Source organism: Pseudorasbora parva, chromosome 4 (assembly GCF_024679245.1).
Source record: "Pseudorasbora parva isolate DD20220531a chromosome 4, ASM2467924v1, whole genome shotgun sequence".
In the NCBI taxonomy this organism is placed as follows: domain Eukaryota; kingdom Metazoa; phylum Chordata; class Actinopteri; order Cypriniformes; family Gobionidae; genus Pseudorasbora; species Pseudorasbora parva.
The window spans coordinates 20539162-20554598 of NC_090175.1; the positions used below are offsets into that span (position 1 = coordinate 20539162).

At 35.6% G+C, this 15437-nt stretch overlaps 1 protein-coding gene across 3 annotated transcripts in view; it reads left to right on the top strand.

The window, feature by feature from the left end:
• Window positions 1–1349: 1349 nt before the first annotated feature.
• Window positions 1350–15437, top strand: part of htt (huntingtin) — a 68468-nt gene continuing 54380 nt past the window's right edge. The window contains exons 1-11 of one of the 3 annotated variants that reach the window (XM_067441249.1): window positions 1350–1780; window positions 3243–3326; window positions 5271–5391; window positions 5497–5556; window positions 7129–7208; window positions 7351–7489; window positions 8720–8861; window positions 8956–9134; window positions 12656–12860; window positions 14346–14390; window positions 14587–14664. In XM_067441249.1, coding sequence (XP_067297350.1) covers window positions 1683–1780; window positions 3243–3326; window positions 5271–5391; window positions 5497–5556; window positions 7129–7208; window positions 7351–7489; window positions 8720–8861; window positions 8956–9134; window positions 12656–12860; window positions 14346–14390; window positions 14587–14664 — 1231 coding nt within the window. In that variant the 5' untranslated portion in view covers window positions 1350–1682. The remainder of the gene's footprint in view (window positions 1781–3242; window positions 3327–5270; window positions 5392–5496; window positions 5557–7128; window positions 7209–7350; window positions 7490–8719; window positions 8862–8955; window positions 9135–12655; window positions 12861–14345; window positions 14391–14586; window positions 14665–15437) is intronic. The other 2 variants (XM_067441250.1, XM_067441251.1) reach the window with 2 other exon arrangements.

Sequence of the window (15437 nt, forward strand, 5' to 3'; positions counted from 1 at the left end):
GAGTATAACTGATTTGTCTACAAGGCTTCAAGCAATTATTATTTAGTTTTACAGGGGTACTGAAAAACATGTGAATTTGTTACACTCTGTTTTAATATGAAATAAAATTTTAAATCGTGATTACTTCTGCTTATTGTACATTTATGTAAATATTTCTGCACCTTAAATGTTACTACATAAAAATATTAATTTAATATTGTGCTTTACCTAGCTATAAAAGTGTGAAGCTGTGGGCTGTTTATCAGTGGCAGGCTGCTTATTGAAAGGAGCAGGTGCAGGATCTCAGACATCAATTATTATTATTATTATTATTATTATTATTATTATTATTATTATTATTATTATTATTATTTTATTTTTTTACATCTGGATTGACTGCTGTTTTTGCTAAATCAATTTGTATCTAATTTTCAAATGAATGTATGGATTGGACTTACTGATTGTGCTGAGAGAGTGTGGAAATTGGTGGACAAAACAGAACATTTTATTAGAGCAAATATTTGGCATATAACAAATGTAAAGAAAAAAGATTAATGTTAAAGATGAATGTAACATTTTTTACAATTGATTTAAATTTCTCCTTATTAAGACTGTTATGTTCAGGTGGATAACAGGGAGAACCTAATTGAAGTGAAGATTGTGTGGAGATTCAAACATACTCGCGAAGTCAAGAACACTGGAATGATTTTTCATGTGAAGATTTTTTTTGTCATGTGAATATGAATATGAAATGCTAAAAAAAGCTATGGAAGCATTATACATGATTATTCTGATGTCTTTTCCACATTTTGTAAATAAGTATAAAAGCTAATTCAGTTTATCTTTATTTCTATTTGTTGCAAGTCAAATGAGCCATTTTGTAGCCACATGCTCTAACGATTTACGTAATTATGTCTCTTTTAACATTAACATAATATCAAAATAATAAACCATTCATTTAAAATTATATGAACAATTATAGCTAGGGCCTATGTATGTGACTTTTTGTTTGATTGTTTTATTCATGAATACAAAATATTCACATTAAACAATAACATCACACGCATTAGTCTAGCTCCTCCTGTGGACCTAATGTAAATATGTGTTCCATGTCTATTTAAATCTTTGTCTTTGCTTTTGAAACTTTTTTATGGAAAATAAAGACACAACTCAAAAAGTAAGTTGATTTTCCAGAAACTTCATTTTTTATTGACCAACAAACACAAGAATAAAGCAATAAATCATGCAGCAATTATTGAAGGCAATGACATGTAGCCTAGTCATTAATAATTGATCTGGCTTAAGTCCAAATGCATATGACTCAAAGTCCTTGTAGATATAGGTTTTATTATGAAGTAGAGGACTTTAATTTTGACAGGTGTTTTATTACCCGGAAATACAGCAGAGCCGTTGCTCCCCTATCCCTGCTTCAAGATGGCTTTCAGAACTGGACATGCTATCAAATACCTTCTGAACATTTTGTTTGAATACTGGTCATAATCGGATGGTGTGTGAAAATTAACTCGAATTGAAGGGTGGTTTGGCCACTGGAAGCGGTGTCCGATCTCGACGACACCTTCAGTTTCCCTTCAGCATTCTGCACGGCGCTCGCGACCAGCGCTGCAACACTGGCTGTGGTGTTGAGTTTGTAAATATTATCAGTTCTCCAATTAGACTCCATCTAGATCAGTGCTTCTAGTAAAATGGCCACCATGGAGAAGCTGATGAAAGCGTTTGAGTCTCTTAAATCATTCCAGCAGCAGCAAGGCCCGCTGTCGGCCGAGGAGCTCGTCCAGAAACAGTGAGTGCTGAACCGATGTTAAAGCAGTTTAACGCTTTGATGCTGTTGTAGTCCCCAGCTTCTTCATCATCATGATCATCATCATGGTGCTGACATCACCGGACACAGTCGCCATGCTAATGTTATTATCACATGCATGTCGACTGTGTGTTTTCTCCTATAAGGCTGATTGTTGTTGTTGTCTTGTGTTTATAAATCACATGATGCCCAACACGCTGGAAGTGTCACAGAGCCTTTTAATAGATTCTGCACCAATTTCTAGATAAACAGTGCGCACCTCTCTAGAAAACGTAGAAAGAATGCGTTTGTATATTAAGAAACCAAGAAATATTTCTTATTTGACTACTGCTACAAAACAAGACGCTGGAAAATCTTTATATGTTATTTATTTGGTATGAAGCTGTAAATCTGGGTTTGAATTCAGCCTCTCTCGATTGTCCATCTTCTTGTCTGTAAATCATTATGTGTCAGCTTCCCCAAAATATGGCAGATATTTATTATACGCATGATCTAATCTAACATTTACATCTGGTCTGAATGAATGAATGAATCGCTCGGGCCAGTTTTTGGCTCCTTTTATTGAAATCATTAGTCACAGTCACAACGAATAACTTGCTAAATCAAAATAATTTTGTGCTTCACGCATCTCTATCTATCTATCTATCTATCTATCTATCTATCTATCTATCTATCTATCTATCTATCTCTCTATCTCTCTCTCTCTCTCTCTCTCTCTCTCTCTCTCTCTCTCTCTCTCTCTCTCTCTCTCTCTATATATATATATATATATATATGGATTCTTTTGAAGTGTTGAATTATAGGCTCTCACAGAAAATAACTTGCTCTGTAAAGTAATTAGTTGGGAATTATGATGTAAGTTAATCAAATGATTTCCTTATTTAGGCCACTAGGAGCATTTGGATGGGTCACTTTGCATTTACCACTGAGCATTTGTTAATTAATAAATTATTGTTTTTACAATATAGACTTATTTTACGTTATTTTGTATAAAACATCCCAAGATATACTGGTACTATTTTGGATGTTAAGAGCAGCCAAAGGATCACACGCCAACCACACAGGTTTTGTTTGTTCAAGACGAGAAATCAAGCAAGATTACATTAACCTAATGGGTTTAGGTCATTTGTATCACTGACAAAATACACACTATTTGGCTGACTACTGTCTCTGTGGCTCAACATAATACACTTACAGATTAATGTCCGATTTTCAGATCAATTGCTTGTGTTTAGGTTCCGATGCATATTATGTCTGTGCTGAAATTGCACATGCATTTAATTAATAATACTAAATCAGTTACTGTTCATCTCTCCAAAATGATCAGTTTTACCTTGTAGATAACTAGTAATTCAAATAATGTGATCCCATTATTCATGAATTTTTTTTATTCATTTTTATTTAGTTTTCATGACTTCCACAGTAAAACTGTGTTTTCTTACAGAAAAAAGGACCTTGCTACAACCAAAAAGGACAGAGTGACTCATTGCCTGACGATATGTGAAAACATTGTGGCACAGTCGCTGAGGTATGCAACAGTCAATGGACGGGCACGTCAGATTAAGGATAATCAGATTTGGTCACGTCTTATGAGTCATTGAGCCTATTGATGCTGATGCTAGGTTGGCTAAATTTTCTCCTTTAGAATGCCAATTCAATGAAAGTATTCAAGATTAAAAATCCTCATTTATTACAGGTCACCTAGAAAAGTTTAATCTGATGCCAGCAGTCCACTGAAGTCCAGTTCTTTCAGCTTGCATAAACATTTGAAAGAATAATTCAATTATTAGGTGCTTTTAAATAGCCAAACAGATGTGTTTGATTGGATAATTTTTTAATTGCATCAGAAATGTTTTCCTTTACCTGTGGTTCAGCACATGTGCTAATGAAAAAATAAATAAAAAAATTGTTTTTATGTGTGTGTATATGTATATATATATACACACACACACACACACAGTTTTTGAAAGTCTCTTATGCTCACCAGGGGCCCATTCTTCGTACGTCGCTAACTCAGTTAGCTGGATTTGATTGTTGACGATTTGGCTTGATCTCGGATTGTTTTGTTCTTCAAAGCTCATCCTGGACTTGCTGTCATAGCAACAGATCCGTTAGCTTAAACCTGCTCGGGAGCAGACTGATTTCATGTAAACAGGATTAGATTGCATCTTGAGGTGATACTTAAAATCTGTCCCAGCCACTCCTACTTTATTACAAGATTTCATTACTGAACAAGGGGCAATAATAATTTAAAATAATAATAAATATAAAAGTTTATTTCAAAATAATATTTTAATGTTGTGTAAAATGTGTGTATAATACTATAGACACAGTCACTTGATTGAGAGATTTATTTGTGAATTGTGATGGAATAATTACTTTAGAGTTGTATTGGAGGTTTACACACATTGTGCAGTTAATCTTCGTCGTGCATTCATTTGAGTGATGACGGATAATATGGGAGTGTCTTGATGCAGCGCAAGAGATGCAGATCATTTGATCTTGACTGTTAAGAAACTTCAATAAATACTGCCACGTAACAAATCTGCTTCAAATTGAATTAAAAATGTAATTACAACGTTGAAATAAAAATGTAAAGGGTGTACAAATTCTATAAAATCGTCAATAGCCTATAAATAATTGTGAATCATGTTCATCAAAACACTGATTTAATTTAACTTTCATCTTGGTTTGGTCGTGGCTTTTTTAATTATGATGTCATTATGTTGTCTTGACGCCAGCCAGTCATTGCATTGCTGATCGTGGTTTTGAGTATCGATGCATCTGCCCTCTTCAGGGAACACAAGAACGTGCAGTGATCTCAGATAAATTAATCCAGATATTTTAATCCAATCCGCAAATCCGTTTGAAGAACCAAATTAGCCAGAGATCAGTTATCATGATTAGAAGATCTGGGATCTGTCAAATCATCTCAGATGTATTAAGCGAGGTATGAAGAACTGGCCCCACGGGCTGCATTTATCTGATCAAAAATACATATAAACAAACACTTATTTGGCCTTGCTGGCATGCTACACCCTTTACTCTACACAAGAGCTGGAGTATCAACTGTACATGTCATATACCCAGAATGCAGGGAGCACTATGTAGTCCATTAGTAGTTTGGCTGCATCAAACTCAAGAGGTTTGCTTAACTTCTTCAGCTACTTCCTATCCTTGATTTTCATCTATCATTTTCAAGTATTATTGCTAGTCTGCGCAACATCTTTTCTCTTGGGTAATTGGGAAGATAGTAACAGCTGTTGTAGATATACAGAGGAACAGGCCACACTCAGATGTGTATTCTATCCCTCTCTTATTTTAAAACTTAATCAAATGACCTTTGTCGGAATCTAATGTATAATGACCATATTTTATCCAGGCCAGAGTTCAGAGTTTACCCCGTCCTTTTAGCACTAGTATTGTTAGCTGTATGTGTAATGTATTTTATCGCACTGACTTTGTTTATTAGGACATCTCCAGAGTTCCAGAAACTGCTCGGAATTGCAATGGAAATGTTCTTGCTGTGCAGCGATGACAAAGAGTCTGATGTCAGGATGGTGGCAGATGAGTGCCTAAACAAAATCATTAAAGTAAGTGATGTATAGTTCATATGTAATATATAGTCATCTGGATGATGATTACAGTGGAGTTTTGTATTTAATTATGATGTAATTTCTTTTTGTTTTTCTTTACAGGCCTTGATGGATTCCAACTTGCCAAGACTGCAGCTTGAACTGTACAAAGAGATTAAAAAGGTGAATCAGATTGCAGGCTCTTTAGGGGATTTGGATGCATTTTCACCAGGAACACATTTTTGTCTGGATTTTTTTAGGGATGCCACATGCCTCATAATTGCTCACAGCCAATGAGAACACTCCAGTCATATGCAGCTCATGGTCATTGGAAAAGCAAAATCTGTTCAAATAACGACATAAAATTTAGTTTGAAAGTTTGCATTAGCCCTACTGTTTATACAAAAATGGCCCCACTTTATATTAGGTGGCCTTAAGTACTATGTACTTACATCAAAAAATAAGTACAATGTACGTACTATGTTCAAATTGTATTGCAAAGCACTTTTGCTGATATTGAGGTGGATACTGGTAGAGTTAGGGACAGGTGTGGTGTTATGGGTCAGTTTAAGGGTAGGGTTAGGGGTAAGGGAACTGCCAACTGTGTAATTACAAATGTAACTACAGAAATTAATTACAGATGTAATTACATGCAGGTATTTTTAAAATGTAAAAACATGTATGTACACAATAAGTGCAGTGTATCAAATGATTAATTAAAATGTTAGTACATTAGTAGTTAGTAGTTAAGGCCAGTAGTATTAGTAGTTAAGGCCACCTAATATAAAGTGGGTCCAAATAAGGCTAAAAAAAGAAAGAAAAAAGATTAAAAATAATACATAGAAAACAAAAAGAAGTATATATTTATAGAGTGTTTTTGAAATGTATATATGAGCCAAAAAAAGTTTTTGGACCAATATAATAGACCTTTTGGCCTGTTTTTATAAGACTGGCAACTGGCACAAACAGTCCTATATTGCTGTTTTTGTTGAGTGTTTTTGGAAATGTTATATACTTGCGGTCCAAAGTTCTTAATATTTTTGAAAGAAGTCTCTTATTCTCACCAAGGCGGCATTTATTTAAATAAAAAATGAAGATAGTAATATTGTGAAATATTATTACAATTGAAATTACCTGGTTTCTATTTGAATATATTTAAAAATTGTAATGTATTCCTGTGATGGCAAATCTGAATCCTCAGCATTACTCCATTCTTCAGTGTCACATGATCCTTCAGAAATCATTCTGATATGCTGATTTGCATATTAATTTCTTATTATGATAAATGTTGAAAACAGTTGTGCTGCTTCCACATCGTTTTGGTTTAAACTTTAAAATTTAAAAGTTTGGGGTAAGTAAAAAAAAAAAAAGAAATAAAAAAGAAATTAATGCTTTTATTCAGCAAGGACGTATTATATTTATATTTATAGTGACAGTAAAATACATTTATAAAGTTACAAAGGATTTCTATTCCCTTTGAACTTTCTATTCATCAAATAGTCCAGAATTTTTAATCACAGCTTTTACAAAAATATTAAGCAGCATAAACTTTTTTCATTATTGATAATAATAGCCATTCTTTTTGATCAAATAAGTTTAGCCTTGGTGAGCAGAAGAGACTTCATTCAAAAACATTGAAGTACATACTATTCCAAACTTTTGACTGCCAGAGTAGACTTTACAGGCCCGGGGTCTTGTTCTCTCAAAGGACATTAACTGATCACTAACTGAGCATAACTTTATCTATTGTCACAGAACGCTGCCTCTCGGAGTCTGCGGGCAGCCCTGTGGAGGTTTGCTGAGCTTGCTCACCTGGTGCGTCCACAGAAATGCAGGTATACTTCCATTGCTCTGTTCAGAAATAAGGAAATCTGATACTGGGTTAGTGATTTCAAAGTGAAATTCAGATTTAGAATAAGCTGTGACATGAATGTATCCTCAACCACTCTTATCTTTCTCCTTTTTTTCTCTTCTCAGGCCATACCTTGTGAATCTGCTGCCATGTCTGACACGGATCACAAAACGTCAGGAGGAGACTGTGCAGGAAACTCTTTCTTCTTCAATTCCTAAAATAATGTCTGCCCTCGGACACTTCGCCAATGACGGAGAGATCAAGGTATGTACTGCAATCTGTGAGTTTAGTACTGGTGAAGTATTGTGCAAGTTTAAAAAACCCGAAGGAAACTAAAGTTGTCAAAGTAAAAGGTTTCCAAAGAACACATCACTTGATTTTCAGGTGGAAATGTACCTTGACTCAGTAATGCCACAGCAATATTAACCATTTAGGGTGGTCTTATGAATTTGACATGTCAGTTATATTCTCCAATCCTGAATTCTGCAATTTGGCACTTCAGTGTGGGATTTCCCTCACCGTTATCTTCTCTCACTGTCTGAAGCCAAGAATGCGCAGTGGTGACATCATCTTCTCAAAATGGAATGTGACTCAGTCAGTCTGGATTTAATTATCCATGAGCCTCCTCTCCCTCACATCAGTTGAAGACGGAAAGAGTCTGTTCCCTTGCAAGATCATATTCACATTTAAAAAGAGAATTGTCATTTTAATGCTGCTTCTTCTGATGTATAAATCCACCTGCAGTCATAAAAACACCCATTTTACATGCAAGGACAAGTGAAGGTCCTTGGGAAGATGGGAACACAGATAAATCCATTTGTGTATCTATGCAAATACTTCAAAAATTGCTTAAACGGTTAATTACAGTTTAAAAATGCTACAGAATACACAATCATTTAAAGGTGAAGTAAAATGTAAATGTATTATTATTATTGTTATTATTGAGAATAATAAAAATAATAAATAAAGTATTCTATTTTATAGTTTTATAATGTAATACATTTCTGGTATGCAAAGTTGCACTACCCCAGCATTTTCAAATTATTCTAATATTCTGTTTTGCTGCTCAAGTATCATTTCTTATTATTATCAATGTTGAAAACTTGTGCTGCTTAATATTTTTGTGGAAACCATAATACATATTTTTTAGGATTCTTTGAGTAGAATCTTCAAAAGAACAGCATTTATTTGACACTTTTGTAAGTTTATAAATGTCTTTACTGTCGCTGTTGATCAATTTAATTCATCCTTGCTAAATAAAAGTAAGCCCTCATGTTTTTAGACTTCGCTCATATCATTTTCTTACAAAATGCATACAAAACTAAACTATAATTAGTAAAGTATTATTAAATGCATAAAAGAGTTATAAATAATTTATAATAAGAATTATAAATAATAAATGTATGATCCCACTTTCTGTTTAAAATGCTCCTATTCATTTATGGCCATTTTAAATTTTGCGCTTATGATTTTACCCTGTGACTGTGTATTTAGATGCTGCTGAAGGCCTTTGTTGCCAACCTGAAGTCCAGTTCTCCCACTATCCGCCGAACTGCGGCCAGCTCGGCTGTCAGCGTGTGTCAGCACTCACGCAGAACACACTACTTCTACACCTGGCTCCTCAACGTGCTGCTCGGTAGGACGCCCACACACTGGACAAACACTTGTACTACGGCAAAACTGTTTTTCTTCAAATGTCTTCATTCAACTGCCTGTTTTCTCTCGCTCAGGTTTGGTAGTGCCGGTAGATGAGGAGCATTCCAGTCACCTGATTCTGGGTGTATTACTGACGTTGCGGTACCTGATGCCTCTTCTTCAGCAGCAGGCTCCTAACACCAGTCTGAAGGGCAGCTTTGGGCTCGTACGTAAAGAGGCTGATGTCACCCCTGCACCTGAGCAACTCGTCCAGGTACCAGAGCTGATTAAGTTCATTGTGTCTTTGTTTAATATATTGATATAATGGAAAGCAGGACTCCGCTTTAAAGGGATAGTTCACCCAAGAATGAAAAAATAGTCAATATTTTCTTGTCCTCATGTTGTTCCAAACCTGTATGAGTTTCTTTCTTCTGTTGAACACAAAATAAGGTATTTTGAAGAATGCTGTTAACCATACAGTTGACGGCACCCATTGACTCCCATAGTGTTTTTTTTCTGCTATGGAAGTCAGTGGGGCCCACCAACTGTTTGATTACCAATATTCTTTAAAATATAATCTTTTATATTCAACATTTTAAAGAAAATCTTACAGGTTTGGAACTATTTGAGGGTGAGCAATTAATGATATAATTTTCTTTTTTTGGTGAACTATTCTTTTTACCATTTATTGAAATTCTTGCACTACTGTTCAAAAGTTTTGGGCATGTGAGATTTTAAAAGTGTTTTTGAAAGTAATACAGCTCGCCAATGCTGTATTTGATCTAAAAAAGCAAAGTAGCAAATGTAATTTTGTGAAATAATAAATCTCCTTTACACAAGCCTACTCTGCTCTGATTGGTCAGATGGCCCACTCTGTTGTTATTGGTGTACCACGTATAGCCCGTATTTCGAAAAACAAACGGCCATTAACATTAACAACTCCAACTTCATCAGGAGGCTTCTTAAAGGGTTAGTTCACCCAGAAATGAAATTGATGTCATTAATGACTCATTAATGTCGTTCCACACCCGTAAGATCTCCGTTCATCTTCGGAACACAGTTTAAGATATTTTATATTTAGACTGAGAGCTTTATGTTCCTCCATTGAATGTATGCACGGTATACTGTCCCTTTCCAGAAAGGTAATAAAAACATAATCAAAGTAGTCCATATGTGACATCAGTTGGTTAATTAGAATCTCTCAAAGCATCGAACATACATTTTGGTGCAAAAATAACTAAAATTACAACTTTATTCAGCATTGTCTTCTCCTTCCTGTTCGTTTTCAATCCGCAAACTTTCCAAACTTTGAGCAGGAAAGTTTCTCAGTGATGCTACTCGGTTTGAGGTACACTATGAGATGGTTCAACTGTAATTCCTCATCATCAACAAACGTGTGTGTGTGTTTTATAATTTATTGCGGTGCACACGTGGGAACAGTATCAATAGCAGCACATACGTTAGCCGAACAGTAACGAGAATGACTCATGTAAACATTAAAGTTTGCAAAACAAATCTTGCTCCATCCTTTATCTTTACTCGAGAGTAGTAAGTATCATAGGCAATCTGCATTAATAGACAGTTATATGTAATAGTAGCCTACAGGCCTTTGCGAGCACAATAAGGGATGGGAAAATATGCTAATAATTTGTTGTGACGTCACAACAAAACAGCTTGCGATCCGTTTGGAAAACGATTAATTGAATTGACTTAAGCCTAGTTCACACTGCCCGATTTTTGCCCCGATTTTGAGTCGCCGACAGGTTTTGTAAAATCGCCGACAAATGCCCGAGATCACAGGCAAATCGGTGCTCGTGCACGCTAGTGACAATCACGCAGTGTGAATAATCAAAGACGCGATCAGAGAGAATCGCCGACGAGTCGCCGATGCCGGTGAGATATTTGGCATGCTAAATATCTGGACCTGTCGGCGATTCAAACTCCTGCTGTGTGAACAGCGTTCTGACTGAAAATTACACCGCCAGCCAATGAGAGAGTGAGATAAGGGCAGCAGGAGGTTCAGGGAGGAGTTATAGAGCATAATTTCAGTATTTTAATAGATATATTTACAGTTCTATCAAACAGAAACAAAGGGAAAACATTTGCACATCCAGCCACAACAGCAGCACATTACAAAATTATTGATTTACCTCAAACTGTTTTTGCAGAACAAAACAAAGGCTCCCTCTGTCTCTCCAACAATTTCTTCCGCCATAATCTTTTTTCTTTTTCTCCACAAATCAGCGCACATACAATTTGAAGCAAACTTTGTGCAGTTTATCATTTTTAATAACAATTCCAAGTCACGCGCGAGAACTCCGGTCTGACGCACGTGTGATCTCGCGTTGTTTACTTGTCACATCGCACGTGTGTTTGGGAAACGTAGTTTGCGCACGGGAGAGAGAGAGAGTTGTCGGCGATTCTTCCTCTTGTTCAGTCATGCAGTGTGAACTCCTCTGTCGTCAAACCATCGTGCAGTGTGAACACAGCAGTGACTGAATGATACCCCAGATAGTCATGCAGTGTGAATAGAGCAGTGACCCGACGAGTTTGAAAATCGTGCAGTCTGAACTAGGCTTAAGAGTCCACTCTTACTTGAGAGACAATAACTTTATATATGTGCACTTTCAGATTTAAAACTTTGCAGGATGTTTTCATTCACTTAAAACTGTTACATACTACATTAAAGGTAATTTTCAAAAATCCATAATAGGGGCTCTTTAATGTATAATCATTATATATTTATTACAATAAAACAGTTGCGCTGCTTATATTTTTATGGAAACCATGGTATGTTTGTTTTTTTAGGGCTCTGCTGAATAGCATTTATTTGAAATGGAAATCTTTTGTAACAACGTAAAAATGTGTTGCTCAGAAATCATGTTTGTAATAATGTCATAAATGTTCACAAGTCACAATATTTATGTATCATGCCTATTCAGTAACATAGCAGGGGTGCCGTAGCTTTATTTTTGTCAATAATGATGTCTACATGTAGAAATCATTTACATATTATAGGGTTAGTTCACCCAAAAGCGAAAATTATGTCATTAATTGCTCCCCCTCATGTTGTTCGACACCCGTAAGACTTTCGTTCATCTTCAGAACACAAATGAAGATATTTTTGTTGATATCCCATGCTCAGAAAAGCCTTCATTGACACCAATGTCATTTCAGCTGTCACCATTATGAATCAGTGTATCGATTCAGGATTCAGATCGCATGTCAAACCTCCAAACTGCTGAAATCATGTGACTATGGCAATCCGGATCATGAATCGATACGCTGATTCATAACGGTTCAAAGCTTAGTTTTGAAATCGGCCCATCACTATACAAGTTGTTATTTCAGGATTTGTTGGCAACAAAAACTATTCTCGTCGCTTCATAAAATTATTGTAGAATCACTGTAGTGAGATGGGCTTTTAACAATGTCTTTAGTGCCTTTTATGGGTCTTGAGAGAGGAAATTATATTGTTGCCGAACAACATAAGGGTAAGTAATTATTGACAGAATTTTCATTTTTGGGTGAACTAACCCTTTAACATTTTTAAAGGTACAATAGCAAAAGCACACTTTTTAATTCTAAGGGTTCATAGAGAGGGTAAAAATAGTATGTAACTAAATTCCAACTGTTTTTGAAGCACAAAACATAACCTTATAAATGGAAACATGTTATGATCAATTTGGAGTTTAGATTTTGTTGTTTTATTATGTTGGTCGATGTGTGCTGGAGTGATTCATTGTGTGAGGCTGTGTATTTGTGCACATGTAAATCCTGTACTTGTGTTCTTAGGTGTATGAACTGACCCTGCACTACACACAGCACTGGGATCATAATGTGGTGACGGCATCTCTGGAGCTTCTGCAGCAGATGTTTCGCACTCCTCCCCCTGAGCTCCTGAACGCACTCATCACATGTGGCAAAATCACACACACAAGTGTCTTCAGAGAAGAGACAGAGTGCCGTGCACGCAGTGGCAGCATCCTTGAGCTTATTGGTAAATATTGCTATCATATAGCCCGTTGTGTTTATCCTGTCAGTGGTCAGGCCACCACAGTTTGGTCAGTCATCTTCCACTGTCATCTTCTGAGAAAATGAGGTTTGCGTTGGCTATATAAGGGAATAAAATAAGTAGAAGTCAACCAGTATTGGATTTTTACCGATAACAAAAAAAAAAAGGACGACAATCGATTAAAGGGGTGGTTCCGTGTTTTTTTTCTAGGCTTGGTTGTGTTTATGGGCGCAGTATAACATGTCTTAATACCTTTTTTTTTTTTTTAAACTCCATATTTTTCTCATATTTGACCTTTATTCCACACCGCTGTCTCCGCTGTCCTTTGAATGGCTCGTTTGCTTTCTGCTTCTATGAAGCCCATCCCTCTGAAAAACGCAATAGATTGGTTAGATGGCCAAATGTAGTTTCATGTATTTTTATTGGCTGAAGTGCCAAGCACAGGTTGTCTGGAAACGCCACGCCCCTTACCATTACAGGCAGAAGTCACATCTGGGGCAGTGTTTATGTTAATAGCAAGGGTTTATGATGTCACCAACCCGGGGAGAAGCTCGTTGTAGTCCAAACCGGCCATTTTTGTGGGCAATAAACTTTAAACTGCCATAACTTTAAAAGACAATATCTCCGTTTGCATTGAACTTTCAGCGCTGTAACTTTGCAGATGCTGTTTATGCTCAAGCAACAAACTTACACAGTAACTAAAGTTAAAAAAAGCGAAATCGCATCCAACCACCCCTTTATCTTTTGCCATTAGTCTTTAAAATCAATAATACAAAGTAAATCTTTCCACTTCATGTACAATGTTACTTAATTTTATTATAAAATAAAAAATGATGTCTTAACTATAACAATTTATGTAATTATAATAATAAATAAAAATAGCTAAGCAATTTTTTTTCTGTTGTCATATGATGTATATAAATAATGAAATAAATATAATATTTTTATAATTAAATATGACATTTTGCTTGTTGTATATCCATGTGCCCTCACATGAATGTTATTCCTTGTTCACACATTTCTTTTGTGCATAACCACTTCATAAACTTAGTTTAGCAAGAACAGCACAGAGAAACGTGGAGCATTGCAAAATATTGCATCAGTTTTTACTGATTACCGATAGCTCAGCTCAGAATCATTGGTAAAAAAACGATATAAACGATTTATGTCTGAAGTTGTAATTGTTAAAGTTTTGTTAAAAATGGTTAAAGTCACTAATAACAACTCTTAAAATTAATATTCTCTTCTAATTTATAAACTCTTGATATTTCCCACACTGCTTATTAATATTTTCTATCCTGTTTGATAACTAAATCATTAATCTGTATCTTCCAAATTCACTGCACCACTAAAATCCAATTTTTCACAATGCATGTGCTTTTCATTCTCTGCTTATTCCTTTCCTCTAACCCTAAAAATGAATTTTTGGGCTTTTTCCTGCTCTCTTCACTTCCTGTTTCCTGCAAACAGCCGGTGGGTCAACATGCAGTCCTCTCCTCCTCAGGAAACAGAAAGGTGACTTCTTGTCTGCCCTTCTTTTGCATATAACCTACTGACATATTTCCAGCCTGTCTGTGGCACGTTAGTTGAACTTTAGTAGTTTTAATAATGAATGTGTGGTTTCAGGCTGTTAAAGAAAGTTAAATCGTTTTTTGGAAAACAATGTTTATTGTATTTTAATGATATGTCTTGTATGTTGTGCTTGTCTCAGGTAAGCTGTTGTCAGGTGAAGAAGAGGGTTTGGAGGATGACCCTGAGAGGGCAGACGTCACCACTGGATCCTTCACAGGTAAGTTGCGGAGAGGTCTCCTGTTAAGTGTCAGATTTTCTCCAAAGGGATGGAAAAATTGTTGTAAAAATCAAATAAACTAACCTAAATGAGGTTCCACAGTCATTTTTAGGATCAAAAAGTGTTCAAAAGTTTGATGTCTGTAAGTAGTAATACTAAATTAATACGTCTTTCAGCAAGGATGCATTAAATGGATCAAATGTGACAGGAAAGGCATTTATAATTTTACAAAAGATCACGTTTCCATTAAAAATCACATAGGCAATAGTTTAATGTATTTTTATTGGCTGAAGTGCCAAACACAGGTTGTCTAGAAACCCACCTACGCCCCTTACCATTATGGGCAAAAGTCACATCTGGGGCAGTGTTTATGTAAATACCAAGGGTTTATGATGTCACCAACCTGGGAAGAAGCTGGTTGTAGTACAAACCGGCCATTTTTGTAGGCAATAAACTGCCATAACTTTAAAAGACAATATCATCATTTGCATTGAACATTCAGCGCTGTAACTTTGCAGATACTCTTTATGCTCAAGCAGCAAAATTACACAGTAACTAAAGTTAAAAAAGTGAAATCGCATCCAACATGACCTAATAATGAACTGCACTTTATCAGAATTTGTATTATTTGTTAATGTTAATTTCAACATTTGCTAATATTGTTAAAATCAAAAGTTGTATCTGTTAACCGTAGTTAATGCAATGTGAAGTAACATGAACAAACAAATACAGTAGCAAATATATTGCTCATGGTTAGTTCATGTTAGCCAATG